At 34.8% G+C, this 25,428-nt stretch overlaps 1 protein-coding gene across 5 annotated transcripts in view; it reads right to left on the bottom strand.

Annotated features, from left to right (window-relative positions):
- The window catches only part of FER (FER tyrosine kinase), a 155,535-nt gene that overhangs the window by 47,974 nt on the left and 82,133 nt on the right, over positions 1-25,428 (bottom strand). For 4 of the 5 annotated variants that reach the window (XM_083883765.1, XM_083883763.1, XM_083883764.1 and 1 more), the window contains 4 exons: positions 22,113-22,235; positions 9,064-9,120; positions 5,982-6,097; positions 4,291-4,385 (listed from right to left, as the gene is read on the bottom strand). In XM_083883765.1, the coding sequence (XP_083739891.1) occupies positions 4,291-4,385; positions 5,982-6,097; positions 9,064-9,120; positions 22,113-22,235 (391 nt within the window). Of the gene's footprint in view, positions 1-4,290; positions 4,386-5,981; positions 6,098-9,063; positions 9,121-17,390; positions 17,526-22,112; positions 22,236-25,428 lie in introns of those variants that run through there. The other variant, XR_014592506.1, reaches the window with a different exon arrangement.

Below are 25,428 nucleotides of genomic sequence, written 5' to 3' on the forward strand. Positions count from 1 at the left end.
TGCTCCATTTTTCAAATTGACTTGGAATTACAGGAAAGTAACACTCTTTCTTACACAGCACTATAAACTCTTACAAGAAGTTCTGCTCTTTTTCATGTGGGAAACCATCCCTGACAAAGGTGTATCTCCATTAGAAAAAATAATAAATAATAATAAATAAATAAAATTTCAGTGATTGCAAATACACAGCAATTCTCCCTGAACAGCTTTAAGACTTGTGTTGCACATTTCTTACATTACTTTTCAGTCAGGTCAGGCAAGTCCATAGGACAATACAAACTCACAGCACTATACTACCATCGAGCATTTGGCAACATACGGGGCTTCTTTCCCCAAAATTCACTAGCAATTCTTATTTTAACTTCTTCTATCTTCCTTAGGATAAACTGTGTACTTCAAGTGTATCACAACAGACTAATAAAGTTACTGCATTCAGTTATGAATACAGTTATGAATACATTCGTACTTCTTGATCAGAAAATACCAGAAAAAACCTCCACCAAATGTGACCTTTGCAACAAACCTTATCAAACTCATCCTAGAGAGCATTTCACTATAAAGCAGTAAAAATTATGAAGACTATTACAGAGAAAATAATTTATAGCAACCTATATGATGTTCAGAGTCCTTTAAGATACTAACATGTTGCAACAGTCTGATTTATCTAAGCAACAGTCTTTTTAACAGTCTTAATATTTTCAAATTAAGAACAACAGTTGTCATAGAGAAAGAATCATAAATCATACAAGAAGGGGAAATCTCCATGGTAAGCTCTCCATGAACAACAAAATGTTTTGCTAGAAAGCTGATTTCCAAGTAGAGTTGTTTTCTCATTTCTTAGTCTATTAATATTTTCACAGAAGAAAACCAGGCCACTGTAAAATTCAGGGGGTTTTATTATTACATGGTAGTTGAAAAGGCACCCAGCAACTACAGCATTGGGCCCTTACAAAGATCTGGGATATCTATCTTTTTAGGTAGTATTTCAATGTCATTTAGGTAAAGAATAAAATTAATTATGTGCAAGAGTTCTTTAAAGGTTATTGCAAATTTATCCATTATACAATCACAAAAAATTTAAACCTATCTGCTTGGCTAAATTCCTTTTTCACAGAAGCTAGCTAGCATAACTTAACCCTGTAAATCAGATTTGTGTATAGATCTCAACTTACAAATACATAAAACTTTTATAGTAACGGTTTATTGATTCATTTTCCATGGCTATCTTGGTAATTTTGGGAAGGCGAGGGGAGGAAAGGCAGGACAATTTGCTTAGGATTATAAAAAAATAATTCTATCTTTTAGCAACTCTCTGCAAATTCCTGAATGGTGTTTTCAGGTCACATTTCTTACATATGTGTAACTTTCTGTATATACATGAAAGAAATTGCTGCTACATACATTTTAGTTTCTGTTATATATGACAAAAAACATTTTACTGAGTTTATTTTTCAACAATTAAAAGAAAAGCTTATAGAAAGCAATAATAAATCTAAATTCTATGATACATAAACAGTGCACACATTCTGTACAAGATGTTCTTCCCCACTTGCAGAGGAACCTGCAGAAATTCCTGTAAGACAAGACTCAGGAGAGAAGAGATCTGGCCCTCCAAAATCCCAGCTAATGGCAGGGAGAGATCAGATTATTTTCCTGTACATGCACCCCTTAAAGAGAGATTTATGAAGCATGTTTATACATTAAAGTAAGACCTTTTCCTAACACCTTGATAAGTGGATTGCAAAAAGGATAAAGTCTTTCCTTCTGTACTAATCTATGGTGGATTGACACTGGGAGGACATGTACAGTGAGATCAGCATGAGCAACAGCCAGTGAACAGAAAGTAAATTATGTTTTTCTCGCTAATATGCAGTTATTATGTGTTCAAGGCCAGGTGGGGTGGGGCTCTGAGCAACCTGTTCTAGCAGGTGTCCCTGCCCATGGCAGGGGGTGGGAAACAGATGATCTTCAAAGCCCCATCCAACTCAAACCATTCTATGATTCTATGTATCCATTATATGGTACTTTGTTTATTATTTCAGTCACTACTTCCTACATCACCCACCTTGACATTTCTTTATCACTATGGTTCTTACTATAAGACACTTACAGGACACATCACTTATGCTACCAACCCCTCACACCACCCTCCAAGTAAAGGGTCTACTGCAAAGGATAATTGTCTTTGACAATTTTGTTTCTCTGTTATTTTCTGGCAACATTTAGGCTATTTTTGCTTGTAACAAAGGATGGACACATAATTAAATATGCATCTGCAACCTTTCTTTACTGTTTTCACTAATGCCTTTATCCATATGCATGTTTTTTAATCCTATTTACACCTGCAACAAAGATATCTCTGCAAAACCAGTTTATGAGAGAATCACTAACAGAGTAGCACCTCTCTACATAAAGTTTCAATATACATTATATAATATACAATTCAATACAATTTCCAATACACATTTCTAATACTGAATAAATTAAGACTGATTTGAAATCAAAATCTGGAATGCAGAGCAGAATTTACTGCTATGGAACCACACCATAGGAATTTCAAAAGACACAGTAGGTGTACAGCCTACATGTATTTGGGATATAAAAATGGCAGAAAATTTGCAAGCATTAGACAGAAGTCAGAAAACACAAGAGAAATCCCTTTTTTTTTTTTTTTTGAGATGCTTCTAATCTTATCCTCAGGGAAAAAACTGTCAGATATTTTTATAAATTACATGTGTTCTCAGCCATACATTCACGAAATGCAGTTCTAAGATAAAACTCAACATTTTTAGTTATTAAACAGAATGCCAGAGTTAAACTGCTTAAACACTTTTAAGTATAAACACATTTAAGACAAAACAATGAAGATATTGAGAAAGTTTAGTGTCAAGTGGAAGACAAGTTTATCACTATCCTGTTCCTCAAAGGGCAGCATTAAATACCAAGTCAGAGCACTATTAACTATCATTTTTTGTAATCTCATCCAAACTGCTCACTAGAAAAAGAAAAACAGTAACATCAGAATCACTGCTTCTCTACCCATTTAAGTAATTTGACTTTTCTCTGGCACACCCTGATGTTTTCCGCTGATTTGGTCAGTCTCTTGGTGTGCCAAGATGTAAAAGCACTTAACGCAGTCCCGTGTTTGTGAGGGCACACAGGCAGAGCAGCCAGCCCAGGGTGTTTACAGACCACTGAAACAGGGCAAAAATTCTCTTTGCAAGAAGAGAAGCAAATTCAAATCCAAATATGTTTGGATAGACTTGAACTGCAAAACAGGCATGAGAATCAGAGGAAAGTTCTCAATTCCTCCTGAATGGCATTAGCATGTTTCAACAACTTGTACAAGGCTCTGAAAAACCTGAACCAGAATAATAGAGGTATTAAAAGATCAGGATTTAGTTTTATCTTCAGACATGTCTGGAGAAGCTGATTACTAAAGTACTCCTTAAAACCGAGGACATTGCTTTCAGTCTCCATTTTAATAAAGTTAATCATGCATACAAACATAATAATCTAATATAATCTAATTTAATAAAGGCAGAAAATGCTACAAGGTCACATATTTCATCAATGCTCCCATTCTACAGCCAGTATTCAAGAATTATAAGCAATCTAAGTCTTCCTGAAAAAAAATGGTCCTTAAAGCAGCTTGCTGTACAATTTTGAGACCAATCCAGTGATATATAAAACAAATACAGAGTTGCATATTAAGCAGTACTGAAGGCTACCAAATGAACACCTTTTCCAGCTCCTGAGAAAATCAACAAAGAGGTAAAATTGCCCAAAATCTGTTATCATCCCAACAATTTGAAATTCACTGCAGCCACTGCTGAATAAAATTAACTCGATTCCAAAATTTAATCAAGAGCAACTCAAAAACCAAACAATACATTCTGGTGAAGAAAAAAATGTGTATTACTAAAGGCGACCCAAACGTGAGCTATTAATACTGAGACATTAGTCAGACATAAAGTCTCTTTAAGTACTTCTTAATATTCACTACCTAACTCTATTGTTAAAGGAAATACCACTTACTATCTCATCAGGAGAATAATGAAGCTTCTGTTGTCTTTAAAGGCTACAATAAAATTCTCAACAGATTTGTGGAGCTCAACCACTCCAAAGCTAGTAGAACCCAGTAATTCCAAAGATTGGCAACACAGGTGACTTTTGAGGTCAGCCACAAGAATGCAGAATAAGACAAATAGAAAACAATACATTTCACATTATGGAAACAATAAAACCTATGAAAATATGCTGCTAAAAAAAGAAGAAAAAAACAATTACCTGGAACAAGTTCCATAACAATATATATAGGCTGTCGTTGAGTGCAAACTCCTATAAGTTTTACAATATTAGGATGATCATATTGTTTGAGTATTCTGCAAAATACACAGGAAGCTTATTAAATTAATAACCTTTATTATATAGGCAAATTAAATATTACAGGAATATATCTTAAACCTTTAATGCTACTTTATTGGAAGATGTCATTATTGTTATCAAAGAAAAAATATCATTACTGTTTTCAAAATCAATTGAACAGATCACTACTCTCTTTGAAATGAAAATCGTAACTGATTCACTAATAAAACAAAAATTGTTCTTACTGTAACTTTACCATTTGTCTATGTGGCATTTATTTATATAAGTGACAAATGGCCTGAGAGGTTTGCAGTTTCTTAAGAACCCTTGTATTTAATCAGAATTTCATTGATGGACCAGAAGCAGAGGTACATCAAAAGTGTATGCACAGTATGCTTGTATGCCTCCCTGCTGCACTGTTCAAAACCACACTTATTGCAACTTTTCTTTCAGAGATTAATTAATACAGTAAGTTTTAGAAGACTATAAGAACAGCAATTTTGAGAATTAAATTAAAACATTTACATCTTTTGACACAATGCTTTAATAAGAACATTTCCAGCCTAAAACAGCATGCAATAATTTGTAAGTTAAATGAAGAACAAGAAAAAATTCTACAGAGACCTTGTAACTTAAATGTTCCTTCTTATATTTGCTGACTCAAAGCACCTCCTCTTTTTCCCTTTTTCCCTAGGATCAAGAGTAAAATACTAACCTACCTGATACATACACATTTAGTGAAAAAAAACACATTCCATTTTTTCAGACCATTTTTTCCTATTAGTGTCAAGCTGCTTAACAAATGACATATCTCTGCCGTTGCCAAGTTACAAGTTTTTTTTAATGATTCAATAGATAGAGTGCCTCATCTTCATTCTATACATGCAGATGGTATCTTTTATTTTTCAATACTGATCATACTGGTTTGGGAGTGGAATTTAAAACATATTAAGCTTCATAGCAAGAAGAAGTGAAGTAAATTATGACATTTATCTCAAGACACCCCTTTCCCTGGAGTCTCAGAATCTACCTATGCACATCAGCTGACACTCAGAATACTTTGCATATTGTGTCATGACTGTTATTTGAAAAATAAGCATATAAGCTCATGCTGATTGACAGAGTATAAAATACCTCTACAGGAGTGAACTCTTCTTACAAAGAGAAAATTACTAAATGGGGTCTATACCCCACTAAGAAAAGTAATCTGTGCACATTTGATCACCTGAATTAACCATGCATGTAAGGCAGGAGTTAGGTGTTGGTACAATCACATTTAAATTAACAACATCATCCAGCCTTCTTAACCCAATCCTCATGGCACATCTTAGAAGTTCTAAATGAAAGCACTTAAGACTACAACATTTTATTTTACAGGCATGGCTTGCTTTGTCAAAGAGATGGTTTCAGCAAGCGCAGATGCTACTGCATTCACACGTTAAAAATGCCAATGTTTAGTTACCAGGGCGACAGCTGTGGAATGTACTGAGGGAGAGAAAGGAAGGAAAAGTTTGACTACTGTTTTTCTGAATTTTTTAGAAGGTCAGGTTTTGTAAATGCATCTGGTGATAAAAACTGAAAAAAACTGCCACAAGTAATTTTAGAGAACCTACCTGGCCTCTGACAGAAATTTTATTTTCAGTTCCTGAGGAAGATCTTCTTTGCAAGTCTTTACAGCAACAGGAGTTTTATCCTTTAATGTTCCCTTATACACTTCACCAAAATTACCCTGAAATCAGGGGAAAAAAGATAATTCTAGGTAAATAAAATCTTAATGAATTGTCAGAAAAAATAATGCAGACAGCTATTGAAACTGAAACAGAACTTTGGAATGTGTTTATAAAGCCAAATGAGATTTTCTTCTGGTATCTGCCCTGACCAAAGCCATTCACTCTGATATAGTACATTTATTATATGGACACAGCGTATGAGTTCTGGTTTGACCTTGTTGGAAAGAGGGAAAAAACACTACTAATTAAGTAATTAGAATTTTCTCATAAAATCTCTTAGTAACATTTCAAATCAACTGACACTGAGTGTAGTACTTTGTTCTTCTTATTCTTACTCCTGAACTCTTTCATTTTCACACTATCGTATTTTGTGAATAGTTTTTAACTTGCCATCTGGAAGGGACCAAAAACTGATCTCAAAAGCTCTGACAAAATATATCAAAATAATATCAATATTCTCATATATAAGAAAGAAAAAGTACAAAATACAAAGAATGAAAACACTGAACATTAATTTTTATCATAAATTAAATCCATTGCAAAACATACTGTTGTGTCTGGTGATTCAGAATTTCTTTAAAACCCAAGCTCAGCATTGCTCTATAAAGGCAAATCTATAAGGCTTCCATTTGGACGAGACTTTAGAAAGCAGCTCCCTTTACAATCAGATATTTTAGGTAGTGAACAACATACCCTGGCCAAAGCAAGTTAAGTTTTTTTAGCTTTCATAGAAGAAAAATTAAATAATAAACACCATAAAAGTCTTCACCAGATGCATTTTTACTTAATAAAAACAAAAGGAAAATTAATTAGGACACAATTCGAAAAAAGAAGGAAATTATGAGGTATAAAACACTGGTATCAATGAAAAAACTGTAAAGAGAAGGAAACAAGAAGAAAACTATAGATCTCATACTTCTAGTTAAACATTGCATTTCGCAAAGAATAAGCACAACTCAATTTTGAAACTATGTTTGATTAATTTCCACATGCACTACTACACTTCTGTGTCCTGGTATCTGGGGCTGCATGTAACTTCAAAAAAGTCTGCTGAGATGTTTTCCTTCCTCTCCTGAGTGATGTAGATCTCATTACATCATGCAGCTGAATTTATTGTTGCCAAAGAAGGATGACAGAAATGGGAAAAACGAAATTCACAGATGGAAAACAGTAGCGTGTTTCCAGTAACAAGGGAAGAAATGTAGGGCTGAACAAGGCTGCAGAATTTTTTTCTGTACCCTGGGACAAGGAAGATGCAGCTGGCAAGTGAGTCTTAGGATCTCTGACAGCCCTTCTGAACACTTCTAGGCTAGGACACTACTTCTCAGATCTAGAACAGCATGAGGTGCCAAAGGTAAGCAGTAGAGTTGGTCCCAGTCCACTTTTCCTCTACCATTCTGGTCAGAAGTATTTAACAGTGAAATCTGAATCCACCCTAAGCTCTATTTAAGTGTTGAAAATGCCCTACTTCTTTATTGACAATACTGAAGCATTATTAAATACATGATTTTTAGTATAACACATTCCTATTACGTAACTTTAATTTTGTGGGGTATTACAGAATTAATGCTGAGTAAATGAACTGACCACTCTCTCCTGAGGTGAAGGAAAACCTTCATATTTTCTAAAGCTTGCATCTTTTACACATTAAAATTTTGTGATTTCTTCTTCATCTTTTTCAGGCCACTCAAAGTTTTGTAGACTCTCAGATTTCTCACTTCTGTGGTGAATGGCAATAGCTTATTTCACATTTTGTCATACAGATGCTGATGTTCATGTCATTCTTAGTTTTTTTAGTATGACTAACTCTTCTTAGAGATGAATGTGCAAGATTCATACTGTGTTCCAAGAAAGTTTTTAGCCTGTTCTGTATTTTTTAAAGAACATCCTTCTGCAATCACTTTAAAATTCTGAGTTGCCTTTACTGAATGTTAGAAACACTTTGTGCCAAAAACATGCAGTACCCATGTAAACTGAATTTAATAAAATGCTTTTCAAATTGCTTTAACTGTCTTTATACACAAAAACTAATTCATATTTATTTTTTAGCAAGTAAAAGCTTTTTTTTATGGCTGGAACATCTTTATTTTTATCCATTGATCCTATCCTGTTCAAGAATGTGAAGATCCTGCAGTACTTACATTTTGAAGGCTCAGTCTGGTCATACTTTTTGTCAACTTACATTGCCAAAGAGATTTTATCCTGGGTAACAGAAGTATTGCAGTATTTCATTCCCCCCACTTCTTGAACTCCTTATTTATTTTTTTAGTGTGTATCACAGTAAGACTGTAAAAAGTAAGACTTTCCAAAGACTGTGTCCAGAGTAGCACTCAAAATGGTCTTTGCAGGTGCAAATGTGCCAAAAACTTGAGGAGTTTTTGATTTTAAAGACTTGCGGTTCCTAGGCAGGCTTTGTAAACTAAAAGTTTATGAACTACACAAGAATTATTATAATACAAATAAGATTTTGAAAATACCTAATTTCATCAATGAATGAGGGAAAATAATCATTGCACAAGCAATTGCAATAAGCAATTCCACAAGCAATTAGCATTTGTCTTAAGAAACAATGGTTTAGTCAACTCGTATCAGATTCTACACACAAATACATAAACATACACCTGTTTCTCTACATGTTTTTATTTATATTTTGCAACATTTTTTCAGACTACAAAAGGTTAAACAGCCACATCATGCTTTATAGAAATCTAGTTAGCTCAAATCCCTTCCAAATGAGAAAAAAAACCACTCTAGTCAAATATTTTCAGCACAACCATTATAATGTTTACTAGCAAGTGTGATTTACACTTATGCTGTTTAAAGCATAAGGCTGTCTTGTGTACTAGCATAAAAAAAAATGACAGCAATTGCATACCACAGTAATTTAAAAGGAAAGTTATACAGAAATAGCTTAATGATTACAGTATACGTATTCAAATGTTATTTAGCTCACTTTATTACTTACTTTGCCCAGTAATTCTCCCAGTGTGACATCTTCATGATTGAGAACCCATTTCTTATCCTATGAAAAGCAAAGCAGAATTTTCAGTTAGTGCAAATATGCAAGATACAGTTTCTCTAAGATATATTTCAGTAGAAATGGAGCTGAAGTATTACATTATAACACTCAATCACAAGCATACCAGGAAGTTTTAAAGCTAAGCATTTATAATTCAAGAGTTTAGAAATCTTGCTATACAACAAAATAGTGATATACAATAAAATTAGTGATATCGTATAGCAAACTTTTTATTAGAAATTAAACCTACAACATGATGGCATGCAGATAGATGAGCACTATGCAAAATTTCCCATAAGCTCTGAAAATTATATTCAGCACTCTGATTTTAACAAATTTTTAACAGTAATTAAAGAGATACAACTTTCAATTGTGAAAAGGAACACTTAAAAATAATCAGAAATGTCTCCTTTTACTCATAAAATGAAGTATTCTGGATATATAGTATTCTTTTCCTGGACATGTAGCATTCCTTTTATAATGTTAGGGTGTTTCGTGGTTCCCTAGACAAAGGTAAGGTTCAAACCTTGAGCAGCTAGCAAAGAATCAATTCTTCATCAATTGTTACTTCAGCAAGCATACAGTGGAGTTGTGTGCAAGCCATTGAGAATAGCTTGAACAGCAGATGGTGGCTGTAGAAAATGAAATCTCATTTTTCCTTTTCTGAGCTTGAGATTGAAATGTTATCACTATGACCCTAAACATCTTTAAAATATATAAGTGCGGTTTTTCTCCTACCCATCCTCCTTCATTAGTAGAAACTACATCAAAGAGATCACAAATTACTATGCCAGGAAGAAAGCTTACAAATTATCTGCAGTAAATTATAACAGCTTTCAATAATATAGAAAACATTACTATGAACTAATACTTAAGTGTTCAAATTCCCTTAGCATTATTTTTTTATAATTCTCAGTAACAATTTCAATCATTAAGAATTTTTAAATTGTACTTTTTCTAATTAAAAACCAGTAGTGAAGCAATTAGATAGTAAACTTTTTAAAAGAGATGTTTTGAAAATTAGGTATGAATTTATCAGCTTCAGCTTAAATATTTGGTTCTAAAATCTCATCATTTCTAAAAGGAGAGAGAAAAGGGAAGGAAAAAAAGCCACCTGTGCTTGTATTCAGTTTCAGGGAACCCCAAAACAAAACCAAGATTCCTACCCAAATTCCAAACCAAGATTTTTCAAAGAGGAAGAGTGAGGAAATCCTGATCAGGTTCCAACACAGTATGAGTAAGTAGGACCTTTATGTTATCACTGCTGTTATTTACTCATTTCATGTTCTCTGTCACATTATTTACTCTTCCTAGTTCAGAAAGCAGTATCTATAGCAAGCATTGACACTGTTTTTCGTCTTAATTGTAGATGTAACAGAAGTGAAAAAGGATAAAAAACTCTAGAGGCTAGAAAATTTCATTTATTTAGGAGCTCCGGAAGAAATCACCCCAAACCAAAACATACTGCATTAAGAGGACTGAAAACTGAAAACATATGACTTTACAGTCTTAAGAATACATTTAAGCACAGCATGCAGCACTTATGAAAAACCTAAATACTCCTCCCCTTTCCCTCATCCCAGTATATTAACCCTTAACATTCTTCTAAAAACCCTCAAAATAGAGGTATATTGTCAACATCTCAGGAGTCAAGTGCATAAACATGCATGATGCCTGTTTCTTCATGTTTTAAGCAGAAAAAAATGCATCAAAAATACTCTGGAAAGTATTATTTGCTCTCTTTCTTTCAACTTAAATATGAAATATCAGTAGTATGAATTACTGCAGCTAAGAGCTATTCTTCCACATCAACAAAAATGGAAAGTTAATCTTTCTTTTTCAATACTAAGAATAATTGGACAAAATTTCTTTTTACAGCCAAGAAAATCAGAATTGCAGGCAATTTTCATCAGATGGGTATTCAGATCTCACTTATCAGAACTTGATGAACCAGACAAAAAAAAAAAAAAAACACCAGCTGTGTACATGCGGATAAGGTTTATCAATGTGGTTATAAGAAACTGTCTTTTTAGAGAAGTACTATTTTTGATAGCACCTACACTAGTAGATCTAATGTTCATATCAATTTCATGAATCATAAACTATGTGTTTCAAGTCCTTCAGATTAAGTACAGAAATAAAGGTAGCTGGTGGAAAAGATTTTTCATAGGAACAAGTGAATTTTACAGGAGTGGTTTTGAAAAACCTCACTGTCAACTTCTTTAAAACTGTTTCAGAATAAAGATTCATGAACTGTAAAAATTGTTATGGAAGCTGCTTTGCATTATTAACAGCACTGTACTAAGCCACACTGATGAAACTCAATGTGAGCTGTAAAACAGAATAATAGCAAAGACAGGTTTAGCTTCTTGGGAAAAAATGTGCTATTTTATCTGACTTACTGCTACATAAAAAAACTGTGAAGTTCAACCCTCCTGCTAAACCAAATTCTAAATGATCATTGAACAGGAGGGGAGCAGAAAGATTTGGAAAAGCTACTGTGCAATTTATAAACTGCAGAAATTACCTCAGATTACCTGCACAGCTGTTCCTTGACTGTCCTTTCTTTAAGATCAGTAGACTGTACTCAACATACAATACCCATTTTCCTCAGAGGCTTTTTTGCAGTACTTCCCTAAGCTTATGTTTTCTTATACATGAAAGGGTTAAAATGATACTGAGGATATTTTAGGAAAAAGACAGGAAATAAAGAAAAATAAAAAAGTTTTTAAAAATGAGAAAATAAAAATAAATAGAATGTGAAATCCTTAAGGACAGGGAAAGGAAAGTTAAGTTTATGTCAAATCTACCATATTTCAAGCACATTAGAATACATACTATTTCTTTCTATTGAATAGAGTAAATTCAGCTACCAAAACAAAATACTCTGAATCACCTATTAATCAAATGTATTCAAACAGAAAAATTATCAGCTCTGGATCAGATATGCCCTACAAAACAGTGAAAGTCATCTGCACACTCACAGGCAAACAAAACCATGCAATAATATGGCTTTTCATTGAAACATTCCATGTGATTTAAACAGAGGAATGGAAAAGCAGAGTCACATTACATATGCACAACTTCCTCCCCAAACACTCAAATTATTAAAATAGGCTAAAACATTTTCACATATATGCCAACACATTTTTACTACCACCCACACATGAAAAGGTATGTCAGATGGGGCTGGGGGAACTACAAGTGTCTGTAAAAATGTCCAAGAGAGTCTCCTTGAACTATATAAGATACTTAGCCACATACTTAATTCCATCCTGACTTAACTTCAAAAATATCCAGTTGTTTCCAGTTAGATGATTTCTTTACCCCAGGAAGCGAAACACTTAATTCACCCCTCAGAAGTAATGTCAGTGGTCAGCATGCAATACCTTTCAGAGTGCTACAGTTCCGCATTAGAGCTTCCACTAAATTACTATTTTGTTCAATGCAAAACCCAAAGATCCTCATCCTATGCTTTTCTAGCCACACCTGCTCATTTTGCACTGTCTTTCATAATCTTCAGACAACATGTTAAAAACACCAAATTGGAATAGAAATAACCTGTCAAAATTTCAAATAATCTGCTGTATTAGCTCATTTGTGACTGTGAGAGCTCAGGAAAAAGGCAAAGCCACACAGAAAGAAAACTGCAGCCTTAACTTAGGAGATTTTAGCGCACCAGTGAGCTCTGCCTGCATTCCAAGCAAGACAGATGTTGGCTTTGAATCAGAAATCATACAACATTACATAGATGCCAAGAGTTTAAAAGAAGCATGCTGCACCAGGTTTTTACATCAGATGCATACAGTCCTTTAACAAGATATTGCTAATTTCTCACATACCACTAGCTAGCTCATTACTGAGATAGGAGTAGCACTGGAAAGTCTCTTAGTGGCAGAAAAAAAAGCTGATCAATGAAGGACACACAAAGGGAAGCAGGACCAAATGGCTCTGCTAGATATTAGCAGATTCTATTATTACTTTAGTAATCTTCTGAATGCTCTCTTAAGCAATCTTTTTCTCCTGTATTAGTGACAACATTTTCCTGTGTGGTTTGTAGCAATCTACTGTTTGTTGCTGTGCTGATTCTGGCTGGGGTAATTTTTTTCATAGTAGCTAGTATGGGCTTATATTTTGGTTTTGCATGTTAAATTATTCTCTTTATAAAGATGATTACACATGAAGCAATCTTTAAGTGCATATGTGCGCATTCTTCTCGAAAATTAAACATGAAATATTAACAGTGAACATGAATATTTGAAGAATTCACCACCTATTCTAGCAGCTGTACAAGTTGCTGGGAGGGGACACAGTCAAAACAATTGATCCCAAACAGAACTGAGGGATATCCCATACCATATAGCATTATGCTTAGCATATAAAGCTGGGCAAAAAGAAGGAAGAGGGAAAATGGAGTGAAGGCATCTTTCTTCCCAAGTTACTGTTACATGCAGTGGAGCTCTGCTTTCCTGGAAATGGCTGAACACCTGCCCAGCAATGGGAAGCAGTGAATCCATTCCTTCCTTCGTTTGTGTGCAGAGCTTTTGTTTTTACCTATTGAACTGTCTGTATCTCAACCTATGACTCCTTTAGTTTTCGCCCTTCCAATTCTCTCCTCTATCCTGCCATAGGGGAAGTGAATGCTCAGCTATGTTGAGATTAGTTGCACCTTTACATCTTTTACTAAAACTCAAAACTCTGAGAATTAATTATGCAGTGCCCTCCTCAATTTTTCAAAACTCTTTCTGAATAAACTGGCCTACAATTAAGCAAACAAGTTTACTATCCATACTTTCAATTTACAATATGAGCACAAGATATAAGGGAAAAAATCTATGTCTATCACACCATGGTGCCTGGAGTTGTGCTTCCCCAGCTGCAGAACTTTGCTCTTCTCCTCGTTGATCTGCATGAGGCTCCTGTCAAACCCTTTCTCCAGCCTGTCCAGGTCCCTCTGGATGGCAGCTTGACCCTCTGGTGTACCAGCCCCTCCTGAAAGACTGGTCTCATCAGTAAAACTGTTCATGCCTCATCAGCTTATTAATGAAGCAGTGGATGAAGAAAGGATTGGACACAGTACTGACCCTGGGGGTACAGAAGTAGTTACTGGCCTCCACTTAGACTTTCTACCACTGATCACCACCCTCTGGGGGTGACCTTGATTTTAGTAATACACTGTGTAAATCATTGGCAATTCTACCAGGAAGAAATCCAAGCGATAGAAAGGATAGAATTGGTAATAGCATTTGCTTCACTATGAACTGATGATGAAATCCATGCATACCCTCAACAGTAGGCTAAGTACAATATTTACCTTGCAAATAAGGAATCCTGAATTCCTTATTCTCCCCCCTGAATTTCTCCTTAATCAGTATTTAAATAAACAGATCTTCTTGAGAATTCAGACATGATTACATACACCAGATGCACAGACCTGATCTAACAAAAGTACCCTTCTTACCCTGTAGCTCCTTTTGTGTGCTGTTTCTCCACAGCTGAAATTTCATTTCACTCCTTTTTAACATTTTGTTCCACTGAAATTAGTGGAGGCCAAAATACTTAGGCAACAACAAGCTACTTCACAGTAACCCACTGTGCACAACTGTAACTCTACAAAGGCATTTAAGAGCACTGACACTCATTCCTATTCTTAATCTACACTGTGTTTTTTGACCCATGAGAGCCCACGTTCAAGGAAGGTTATGTGCTTGTCAGTCACACACTAGGAAAATACTGAAAACTCAAAGCATTACTTGCATTAAAGTCATCCTGACTGCACTAGTGAAAACAGGAATAAGAATATAATTAGAGGACTACAAGAAGTTTACAACTCACAACCTTAAATAAAATAATTATGGGGGAATGTTTGCATTCCAAATATGGTGAAGAAGTCAGAATCCATAAAAAACCCCAGTATGTTTAAACTCAGAAAAGCTGCTGCAATCATACACAATTCTAATACAAATTTTATTGTGCTGTATTAACATCTGGTTATAAAGCTTCTAATAAAGACAATGAAAAGCCAAAGTACAAAGCCCCACGTTTTATAAGTGCTCCATAAGGCGTAACTTACACCCGGAATATTACAGAACACAATCAATTCATTGATTTCACACACATATACAAATTATCAGCAACAAAATCTAGTAAATCTAAATGAACTTTGATGAAGGATGCTTTAATTGAAGTAGTTTATTCTCTTAGCTACCAGTTATCAAAAAACTTCTAAAGTCTTTCATTTAATAATTTTTACCTCTTCCTAACAACATAACTTTTTATATTTAAAAGAATGAATGGTTGCTTCCATCTCTTGCTTCATAAATTTTACTTATTTTTTCTACTTCCTACTGTTTCAATTGTGTTTGAGATAGCTCATTTTGTTCAATTTGCATTCCACATAACAATATGGTATTCTATAGTTTTTTATATGAAAGTTGCACAGAAAGTAGGAATGTATAAGTTGCCAAGGTTTCCATTTAAAATTTCAAGGACAGAGATTTTTCTTGATGAGATTGGTAAAATATTATATTGTGTTCATTAAAATGAAATTCATATACTTGATAAAATACATATTTTTTCTAGATTTGAGCATAAAGCTTACACCATTTATGAGTGTTATTTTTCAATTTTAATCTAAACCTGATCATGGCAAGAAGTACCAGAAAAACAAGACCGAACCAGAAACATTCAACAGAGCAGATGTTTATTGCCATGGCCTCTAAAAAAAAACCTACAGAAAACTTTGATCACTGACTACAAAACAATCCTTGTCACTCTTTGTTCAGGTACCTTATCTGTCCCCATTATTACAATACATTTTAATAAGATTTTTTTGAGAAAATAAATACTTTCAATTTTGAAAGTAGTCAATATACCTGAAATTACAGATAAATTTGGTTCAGTACTTTGTTAGCGCAAAGAGCAAATAACTCTCTTTTTTCCTTTTTCTCTACAGCATGACATGCCTTGACAAGTACAGGCCACCATTAAGGATGATGCATTCCTTTTGTTACCTGACAGAAATATTGCAATAAGCTCTGCTAAAAAAACACAAAAAGCAAATTCTGTCATACTTCTCCAAATTCTCAAGAAATAAAAATGTAACTGTAATGCACCTCTAATATTAAGACACAAAACTCTGTTCTCAAATGTCCATAGCTGTAGGCTATTGATTTATTTTGTGCATATTCAATAAATACATTCATTTCCTGTAAGTTTATCCTTTGCATATTATAAATACTCACTTTCAATGATGAATTCAATTTCCTTAAAGAAAATTGAAGATGTATTTAGACATTTACAATTCATGTATTAGACTTTAACCACACCCATGAGAATTACAGCTTTAGGCCAAAAACCAGCACCCAAAGACCACAACCACCAGGCACTTCTTGGCATTCCTACACAATGCCTGGTCAAATGGGTGGGTGTCACACAGGAATCCTCTCTGGAGTGACAAATCTAGCTAAGGTAGAGCTGCAATAACTGCATCACTCCCTGCCACAAGCAGCTTCTGCCTTTCAGATTCCTGCTCCTCGAGAGTGGTCCTCAGGTCAAACAGAAACAAGATGATCTTCCCCACAGGCAGCACCATTACTGCCACTGCTTCCCTCTGCAGCATCTTAACTGTCTCCAGCCATGGGATGAGCATCTCTAATTGTGTGCTAGTATTACTTTGTGATTAACATGGCCTTTGTAAGTCTCCTTGTTTCTATCCAGCATCTCCCAGTGGACATAAGAGAGCCTCTCTGAAACTGAGACTATTCAGCAGCCTCCTTCAATTCCTCCTCATGTGCTTTGCTGGCCTGAGAGGCACACACTACCTGTACTCTGAGCACATCTGTTGTCTGCAACAGTGAACCTCAGCTTGCTTTGCTAAAATAAAACAAATCCTACCCACAAATAATTAGCATCATGTCAGATTTTTACTAGGATTTTTCATGAAGAAAATCTTTCTAACTAAAATTTATGACTATTCAGAATTTCTTTCCATGTCTAACTCATCAATATATTCATACCTTGCAAGACAGAACCAGAACTGTAGAGAATTCTCATGTCATTTGCAAACTTATTTATCAGCATTAGAAACACTACTAAGAGATATCTGGGTGTTTTCTGTCAGCGCTTTTCTTTCATCTCATGGTTTATGATCCATCATTTTCCTATGCACACAAAATGTATCAGACCATGTAACAGCCTTCTTTGTCACATAAAAATAGATTCAGAATTTTTAAATGAAAAGTTACTAGTAACAAACACATGGCCTAACTCACCTGACAAAGCAGCAGTTAATTTTGTTCCATAAGCTCAGAATTTGACTTAACTACAGAGCATCCATATACCATGACTATTTCAGCACTAGTGAAATAGTAGCAGATCTCCAGAGTGAATCAATTGGTGCTCAGAATCTGAAACATGTATTTGGGGGAAAAGTATTATTTCAGGCTAGATCTTTTCTGGTTCTGAAAGCTGAACTCCCTCCCATAAGCAGTTGTGCATCCTGGGCAGACTTGCTTCAAAGGTGTATTTATGGTCCATGTGAAAACTTTAAATCAAGTACACGTAAATAAAAATGGTATTCCTTATTTTTTTTTTTATGATTCTCTTTTCCAGCAGTCAAAGTGAAGCACATCCACAACTTAACACAGATTTTACACATAATCTGTAAAAACGTAAAAAAAATTTTGTATTTCAAGAAATCTAAAGACCTCCAAAACAGGAGGTCAAAGATGTTAGAAGTTTAATATATCCAGTATGTCTAAACCATTAATCCAGTATGTCTAAACTATTAATGAAGTCCTTGGGTGTGCTCTGAGTTACCCAGGGGCTTTATATATCAGTCAGTCCATCAATAACAACCTGGAGAACACAATGTGCATTTTTTTCTACAAGATTATAAATAAATATGAGACACTTTTCCATTACAGAAGTTACTTGCAGATATCTTTTGAATGCCCTCAGTTTTTCTAATTTAAATTCTATTATTACAGAATCATTAAAATTCCAAGCAGGCAATTCGGTCTACATGAAATGGGACATGGGACAGGCCTTTTGTGACATAATTAAGCCTGTTCCTTTCAAGGGCAACATCACAGAAGGTGAACACTAATTTTACTAATATAGTAAAGGAGAAAGAATGACTGTGGGAAGGAAAGCGAAAACAAACTAAAAAGCATAACTGTTTTTTTTTCCTCTGAAGTTTGTCATATTTAACTTTCAATTTCTAGATAGGTTGTTATCGATGGGTAATGTGATGGTTGGCTCTCACAATTAAGAGATAGATATTGTGTGCATGTTAAGAGAAGTTTCATAGATGTATAGTTATGTTATTTTCATATGTTCTTCCCACAGTCCTCCTTCCCTTCCCTCCTACTGTTGTCACTGGTCAGGGCATTTAGGGGAGGGCAGGCTTGTTACTAGGAGGTGCAGCATGGCAACACCTACCTCCACACAAGTTATAAGAGAGTGATCTCCACCAGTGGACGGCAGAGCAGGAGTTGCATAAGAAGACTTTGGGAAGGGCCAAGGGTATAACAAGCAGAGCATCCATTTTGTAAAGGAGCATGTGGCTGTTGTAATTTTTCCTTATTCAGTCCCTTGTTGTATTTTGTTAAGGTTTAATAAACCATTGAAATTTTAGAAGTGAACATCGTTTCTCAAAAGGTCATTAGAGGGACAGCAATTTACTTAAAAAGATTAAAGATTACATGAAATGACAATAACTGCTCTAAAGCTACAATGTGAACAAAGCAAAAACAGTCTGGAGATGCCAAATGAACTTTATGGAGATGATTAAAGACATCTTAATAACAGCACATGGTGCATAAATTACCCCCAACACTAGGTGTCATGCTACTTCTGAAAAGAAAATGTCTCCACTTTCCCATATAAAAGCCAGAGCTCCATGCAAATTAAAAAAGAAAGCCTCAGAACACTCTTCTGCTTTGTTCTGAAGTACTTCTTCAGAATACAGCAAATAGCTCTTATCAGATGGGAGAAATAAAGCCATCATAAAATTATGGCTGAAACCAAAACAATTTAAATATTTTTGAGAACAGCTGCTCTAAAGAAATTCAAATCATGTAGCTAACACCTTCTTCAACACTGCCTCATTTGGCTCAAACTGCTGGTCAGGAAGCACTAAGTATACTATACATTGATTTTAGTTTACACCAAGTATTAGTAGCTATATAAACTGACATCCTATTTCATAAATTCATTAAAGCCTACATGCAATCTATGTAATACGTATTTTTTTAAAAACCCTATACAATCAGTTTCCTGTCACTCAATATATTTATTAGTCTGAATAGTCACCCTTCCCAACACTTCACGTAAGATCATAATGGAAGTAGAAAGGTTTACTAACCCTAAAGGAGTATTACCTTTTTGAATATTAAGACTGATGCATACCGGGACAAGGTAAGTCATATTAAAAAACAGATGCAGCGTGTGGAATTTATGGATAGATTCCGATTACTCGCATAATTTTTGGGAAACTTGAGCAGCTGAAGTAGTTACGCACTGCAGCTCAGATCAGCTACTAACTAGCATAATGCTAGAGCAAATACTATTATTTTCACTAATTTGTAGTTAATACTAAGGTTAGTTGATACTAAGATTAACTTAAGTCAACAAGCCCAAAGAGGAGTAGACCCGTTTCATTTTACCCCTGAAAAGAAGAAAAACAAAAGGCTTGTTGGAGGTTAGGGTTTTTCCTTTTGTTTTCATTCTCTTAGAGAATTTTCTCCCATCTTGTTGCTAAAAGAAAATAACGACCAGGTGCTAACAGAGACAAAAGAAGTTGCCCCAGGAAGGGTGTGTTGGGCTACTCTCTTATCTGAGGGTTTCCCTCCAAGGGGCACACATACTTGGAGAATTGAGCTGGGAAATAGGGGCTGGGCAGCTGCTCTCTCTTGCTCTCCTGGCTTCAGAGGAGAACGGTTGGATTTGGTGAATGGGGGAGGAATTCGCTTCTGCTGCCGGAGTGGTAATGGTGAAATGACCAGGAATGTCATTTGGGAATATGTTTCTTCTACAAGTCATATACTAGAAAAATTAATTTGCTATAGTTAAACAAGACTATGGATAAATTAAAACTTAACTCTATGAAAAAAAGATACAAAATGAAAAAAATGCAGGAATAAGAACCCCCTATCTTTAAAGTAAGCAACAGAGAAGGAAGAAATGCTGTTTTACAGATTATGCATTCCAGTTTAACAATAACTATGTGATAATATACTATACTATCATTTTACTTTTGCCAAAACAGGGCTGCTCTCTCAGTATGTAAAGTCAGGAAACAGAAAAAGCATTACATATTTAAAACAAACAAGGTATTAGAGAGAAATTTGCTAAGATATTTAAAAAGATTTCATTTTGAGCTTGACTACCCTTTATTTGTAGCTTAAACCACTTATATCAAAAAGAATTATTCACACAGCAAAATTATTGTCCTATGCTTTTTGATGTGATCTACAATGAATGTAAGCAATAACTTATGTTCAATGAAGCATCAGTTTGGCAATCAGCAAGGTATTAACAAAAATGTATATTTCCAATGTCCCATTCTTAGAATTTTAAGTTTATATAGAACAGTTAAGTGCAGATTAAGTACAATTTTGAGAAAAAGAACATGCTTGACTTTCTTAGGATTATTAGCAAGAAAGAACTTGTGAGAAACTACACTTTTAAAATTTCGCAGGTTTAATAAAAACCTTAACAAAACACAACAAAGGACTGAATAAGGAAAAAGGACAGTGTGCTGGGAGTGGGTGACCCAACAGCCACCAGCTCGTTTACAACATGGCTGCTCCACCTTTGCCCTGGAGTGGCATCAGCCAATCCTGGGCCTTCCCAGAGTCTGCCAATCAACTCTTCTTCGCTGTTCATTGGTGGAGACGGGTTTCCTGCACCTTGATTGGCGGTCAGGTGTTGCCAGGCCACGCCTCCTGGTAACAGCCCACGCTTCCCCAGGTGCCCCATGCAGGGCACAGGTACAGCCCCCTCTGCAGGTCCTGACTGCCAGGGCTGGCCCTGGGCAACCAGACAGGGGAAAGGGGGCTGTGGGGACAACAGAGGATGTCCAAACAACAAGTAACAATAACATAGCTATACCTCAATAAAAGTTCTCTTTACACATAATATTCAACCCTTAATTGCAAGAGCCAACCATCACATTACTCAACTATACCAACCCTGGAGTAGGTAACTAGTGGTGAAATATAAACTGCCAAACTTCCTAAAATTTTGTTGAACACAGGCTTGAAACCAGTCTTGAAAAATTAACTATATCAAGAACAAAAGGCTTACCCTATAGTTAAGATGCAAAGATAAGTGGAGTTGGCTTATGACTGAAATAACAACTAGACAGAAACTGCAAAACTGCTGGAAGAAGTCAAGGAGACTCTTAAAACACTGATACAGTTTAATTCTTAGCCCATTTTTTTTTCCGTTCTGAAAAACTTTCTACAGGAGCTTCCCAATTTAAAAGGGAATTTTTATTTTAAATTTTCATTGATGCTGGAATATCAGTGCATTTTCTTGTGTCTAACTTGTTTTTGTGATACAAAACAGAGACAAAATGGAATTGTTGTAAGTCTTCCAAATTTCATGAGACCTTCTCCATCATATAAAAGAAATTTTTTACTTTATAGAAGGAAGGGCAATGAACTGCTACTTTGAATTACTTAGTATGGAAATCCAAATGAGAAACCAAAAAGAAAAATGCAAGGATACTTGGTAAGAAGTTGAATGCCATTCTTTCAAAACAGAAAAAATTTATAATAAGAATCAAGATAGGGAGTTGTTTTAAGTGAATGTATTGCACAGAGGTGAGAAGTTTGGAAGAGGTCAGGAACAGAGACACACACAAAAAAAATAAAACAAAAAAAATCTTCTGAGAAGTTCCATAGGATCTTATTTAAATGATAACAGAACCCCCCCCCAAATTACTGTCAAATCATTAAATAAAGGTTCTGGAATGTATGTATTACCTTAACAACAGGATTAAGCAGAACAACACCCGACTTCTTTGTAATAACTTGCTTTGTTGTGTAATGATGTTCTATGAGCTGAGGAATAGTTGGAAACCCAGTTCCTTCAAAACGATACTGATTCTGTATGGAGGTAAAAGGAAAAATTTATTTCTCTATAAGCAATAGTTTGAATAGTTTGAACAAGAAACTGTAAAATGATTGACCAAACTTCCTTCACTAGTAACAACACAGAAAAAAATGCACACTTTTATAGATTTATTTTAGATTCTTTTTCTTTCACTATTGAATAGCATTTATACTAACTTAATTGGAATGATAGTTAGGAAAATGATAAATTAATAAAAGCAAAATTACTGCATCAGTCATTGAAGGCAATATGATAAAATAATTATTAAACTCTTAATATAAATAGATAAGCCAGTTAAAATCAAAACTATTACAGAATAAAATAAAAATATTCTTAACCAAAAAAAAAAAAAAAAAAAAAAAAAAAAAAAAAAAAAAAAAAAAAAAAACCAAAAAAAAACCAACACAAACCCAACTTCTGAATTATTTCTAAAAACTACGGCAGGCAAACTAAAAAATTTGTATGATAAAATACAACAAGAGATAAACAGGTGATTCACAACACTATCCTAATCTCATCTTCCTTCATTTATTGTCTCCTAAAATTAGTAAATCCCTGGAATAGAGTATAGGATGCATGACTGGTCTTTAATAAAGAGTATTTATCAGGACAGTCCAAACGACTTAGAGACAAAGGTAGGTAATTCACAAGCTATAAAGAGAAGTTGGGCAGGACCCTGCAGCTGATTGTGAAACATGATAAAGTCTCCTGCTTTTATAAGACTCAGCATCTACATCTACTGCCCAAAAGGCAGTAGCTGCCATAAGCCAGCCTGACAATACAACAATGACCAAGTACTGTAATTAAAAAAACTCAGAGCACAGATGGTGATTTAAGTTCATTTACACAACTGAGCAATGAACACTTCTACCACTGGCATGCATACTTTCTAGCCCCCAGAACTGAATTCCTTGCACAGTGCATTTTAAGTTCATTGTTTTCCTTAAGGAGATACGTCATTGCTGTTAGTAAAGACAGCTGGGTCATGTCACTGTTTTTAACATTCACAGATACCTATCATAAAAATGCTTCCATAGTATGATCCTTTTGTTGTTTATTAAATAGTGACTCAGCTTTGACTGACCACTAATACTAGTTCCCACTCCTTTCAAGTAAGTTCCTTCATACTTCTGTGCTGCTGATCCAAAAAAACTGCTGTCCCTAAAAGTCTCCTCTGCACAACCACCACTACTGCCTATTATTTCCTCATTCCAGATCCAGCCACGTGCCCATCTGCTGCCGTTTATGTTAAACCTTCAGAACAGGCAGTGTCCTTTGATTTTGTGTATTCACACACAATCCTAACCCTTACTAAGATCCCTAGCAAAAAAAAAAAAATTAAAATGGCACAACTTCAAATAAGCAGAAGTTAAAAAAATGTAGTCCTGAATGACAGCAGTGAATTTTGATGCTTAAAGCTGAATGATGAATTAATTTATCACACACATAGTTGTATCAAGATTAACCTTTAAAGTAATGGTAAAACCAGACACTGAACACTTATACAACTAAAGGATTGCTGTTAAAACAAACGTCCTTCAGCATTTGATTCAGAAGAAAATAGGGAGACCATCCAGGAGTGTGGTTTGTGGTCAGTCAGAGACTCAATTCCACATTGTTCATACCAATAAAAACAATCAAATCTTTTGTACTAAACTCTCCTTGAACTTGCCTATAAAAATGTTAATGAGTAAATCCCTCACTATATGACCATAAAACTCCAAACACCTACTTTCTAGAGCTTAATAAGCTTTTTGTCATTCTCAGAAAATTTACCCCATATGAATGTGTAGAGTACTGAACATCTTTAAGAAAAAAAAGTTTTAACTTCCATGATTGACAAGAAAATCTACCACGAATTAATCCCAAGAGCAGATGAACATAATGCTCTATTTGTAAACGTACAAGCAGATAGATATCTTGACCTGACAATGCTGGGACTTTCCAAGCTACGCTATATTAAACTGTATCAGTCTTACATTTCAAATGCTGCTAAGAGAAAGCATAAAATTATGGAGAGAAAGATAGTTTGTTTTGTTGGAAACCACCACCCCTCCACCCACACACAAAAGGAAGAGTCAACTTACAGGTAGGCCCCAAAGTAATACTTGGAATTTGGACTTGAAAATCCAGTCTATCTTTTTGAAGATCTACTTGCCACATATATAACGTGCATTTATTTCTGCTGGGTCAGATCAGTGAGCACAAATCATCTTGTAAGACTCTAGGTACAGGTAATTTTACTGCTTTTATTTCCTCATTTAGCACTCTGACACATAAAAATAAAATAAACAGTGACTATGTGCTCACTTCTACAAGGAAAATTCTAGATGATAACTAATGAACACTCTCCAGCATGATAAGTGTCTATAATCATTAATCCTAGAGAAGCATTCCAACCTATCTAAAGTTTGAAAAATATCACTGCTTCTCATTAAAAGGAAATAAACCGGGTACAGAATATTGAGTTACTGCAGGCATGCTGCATCATCTGGGGATTCAGACAATGAAATTTCCTCAGTGTAATATCATTATGAGATCAAATTTGAGAATTTTTCTGTAAGTGGGAAACTTTATTATAAGAGACTGAAGAGACAGCACTACTGAATCAAAAGTGAGAATGATTTGCTGCAATTTCATACTTCAAGAAAAATTTCTAGCAATGTTATGGGAACTGTCACATTTTGAATAAGTTTAAGATTCTGCAAGGTAAAAAGGAAAATACATACATTAAAAAAGCCAAGCACTGCATTAAGAAGAATAAAAATCAATACACTGTATAATGGTAGATAATATATTGTTCATTAAATCATCAATTTTTCCTCAGAGCAACAAGGGGTTCAGTTCTGGTCCTTAGAAGCATACACACTGTGTGCAACATCTGAAAGTGTTTGTGTTATACTGAACAAAACAATAACCAAAGGACTAAAAAGAAAACAAGTGTCTCAAGTACAACAGGCACTTCATTTCCCACATGTCTAAAAACCAACACAGATTATTTTCTTTTGCATGGCTGTTTCCATTTTTCAGGAAGATGCAGTGGCATCTTTACAGTCTGAACTAGAAGTAGCCTAATTTGCACCAACTACCAATAACCAAATCACCAATAACCAACTGTACATGTATACATAAAGAGAAACAACTCCCAGATTTCAAAACAGTTACACAAATATCTTGTCTTGTCAA

This window comes from Zosterops lateralis, assembly GCF_965231275.1.
Source record: "Zosterops lateralis genome assembly, chromosome: Z".
Classification (NCBI taxonomy): domain Eukaryota; kingdom Metazoa; phylum Chordata; class Aves; order Passeriformes; family Zosteropidae; genus Zosterops; species Zosterops lateralis.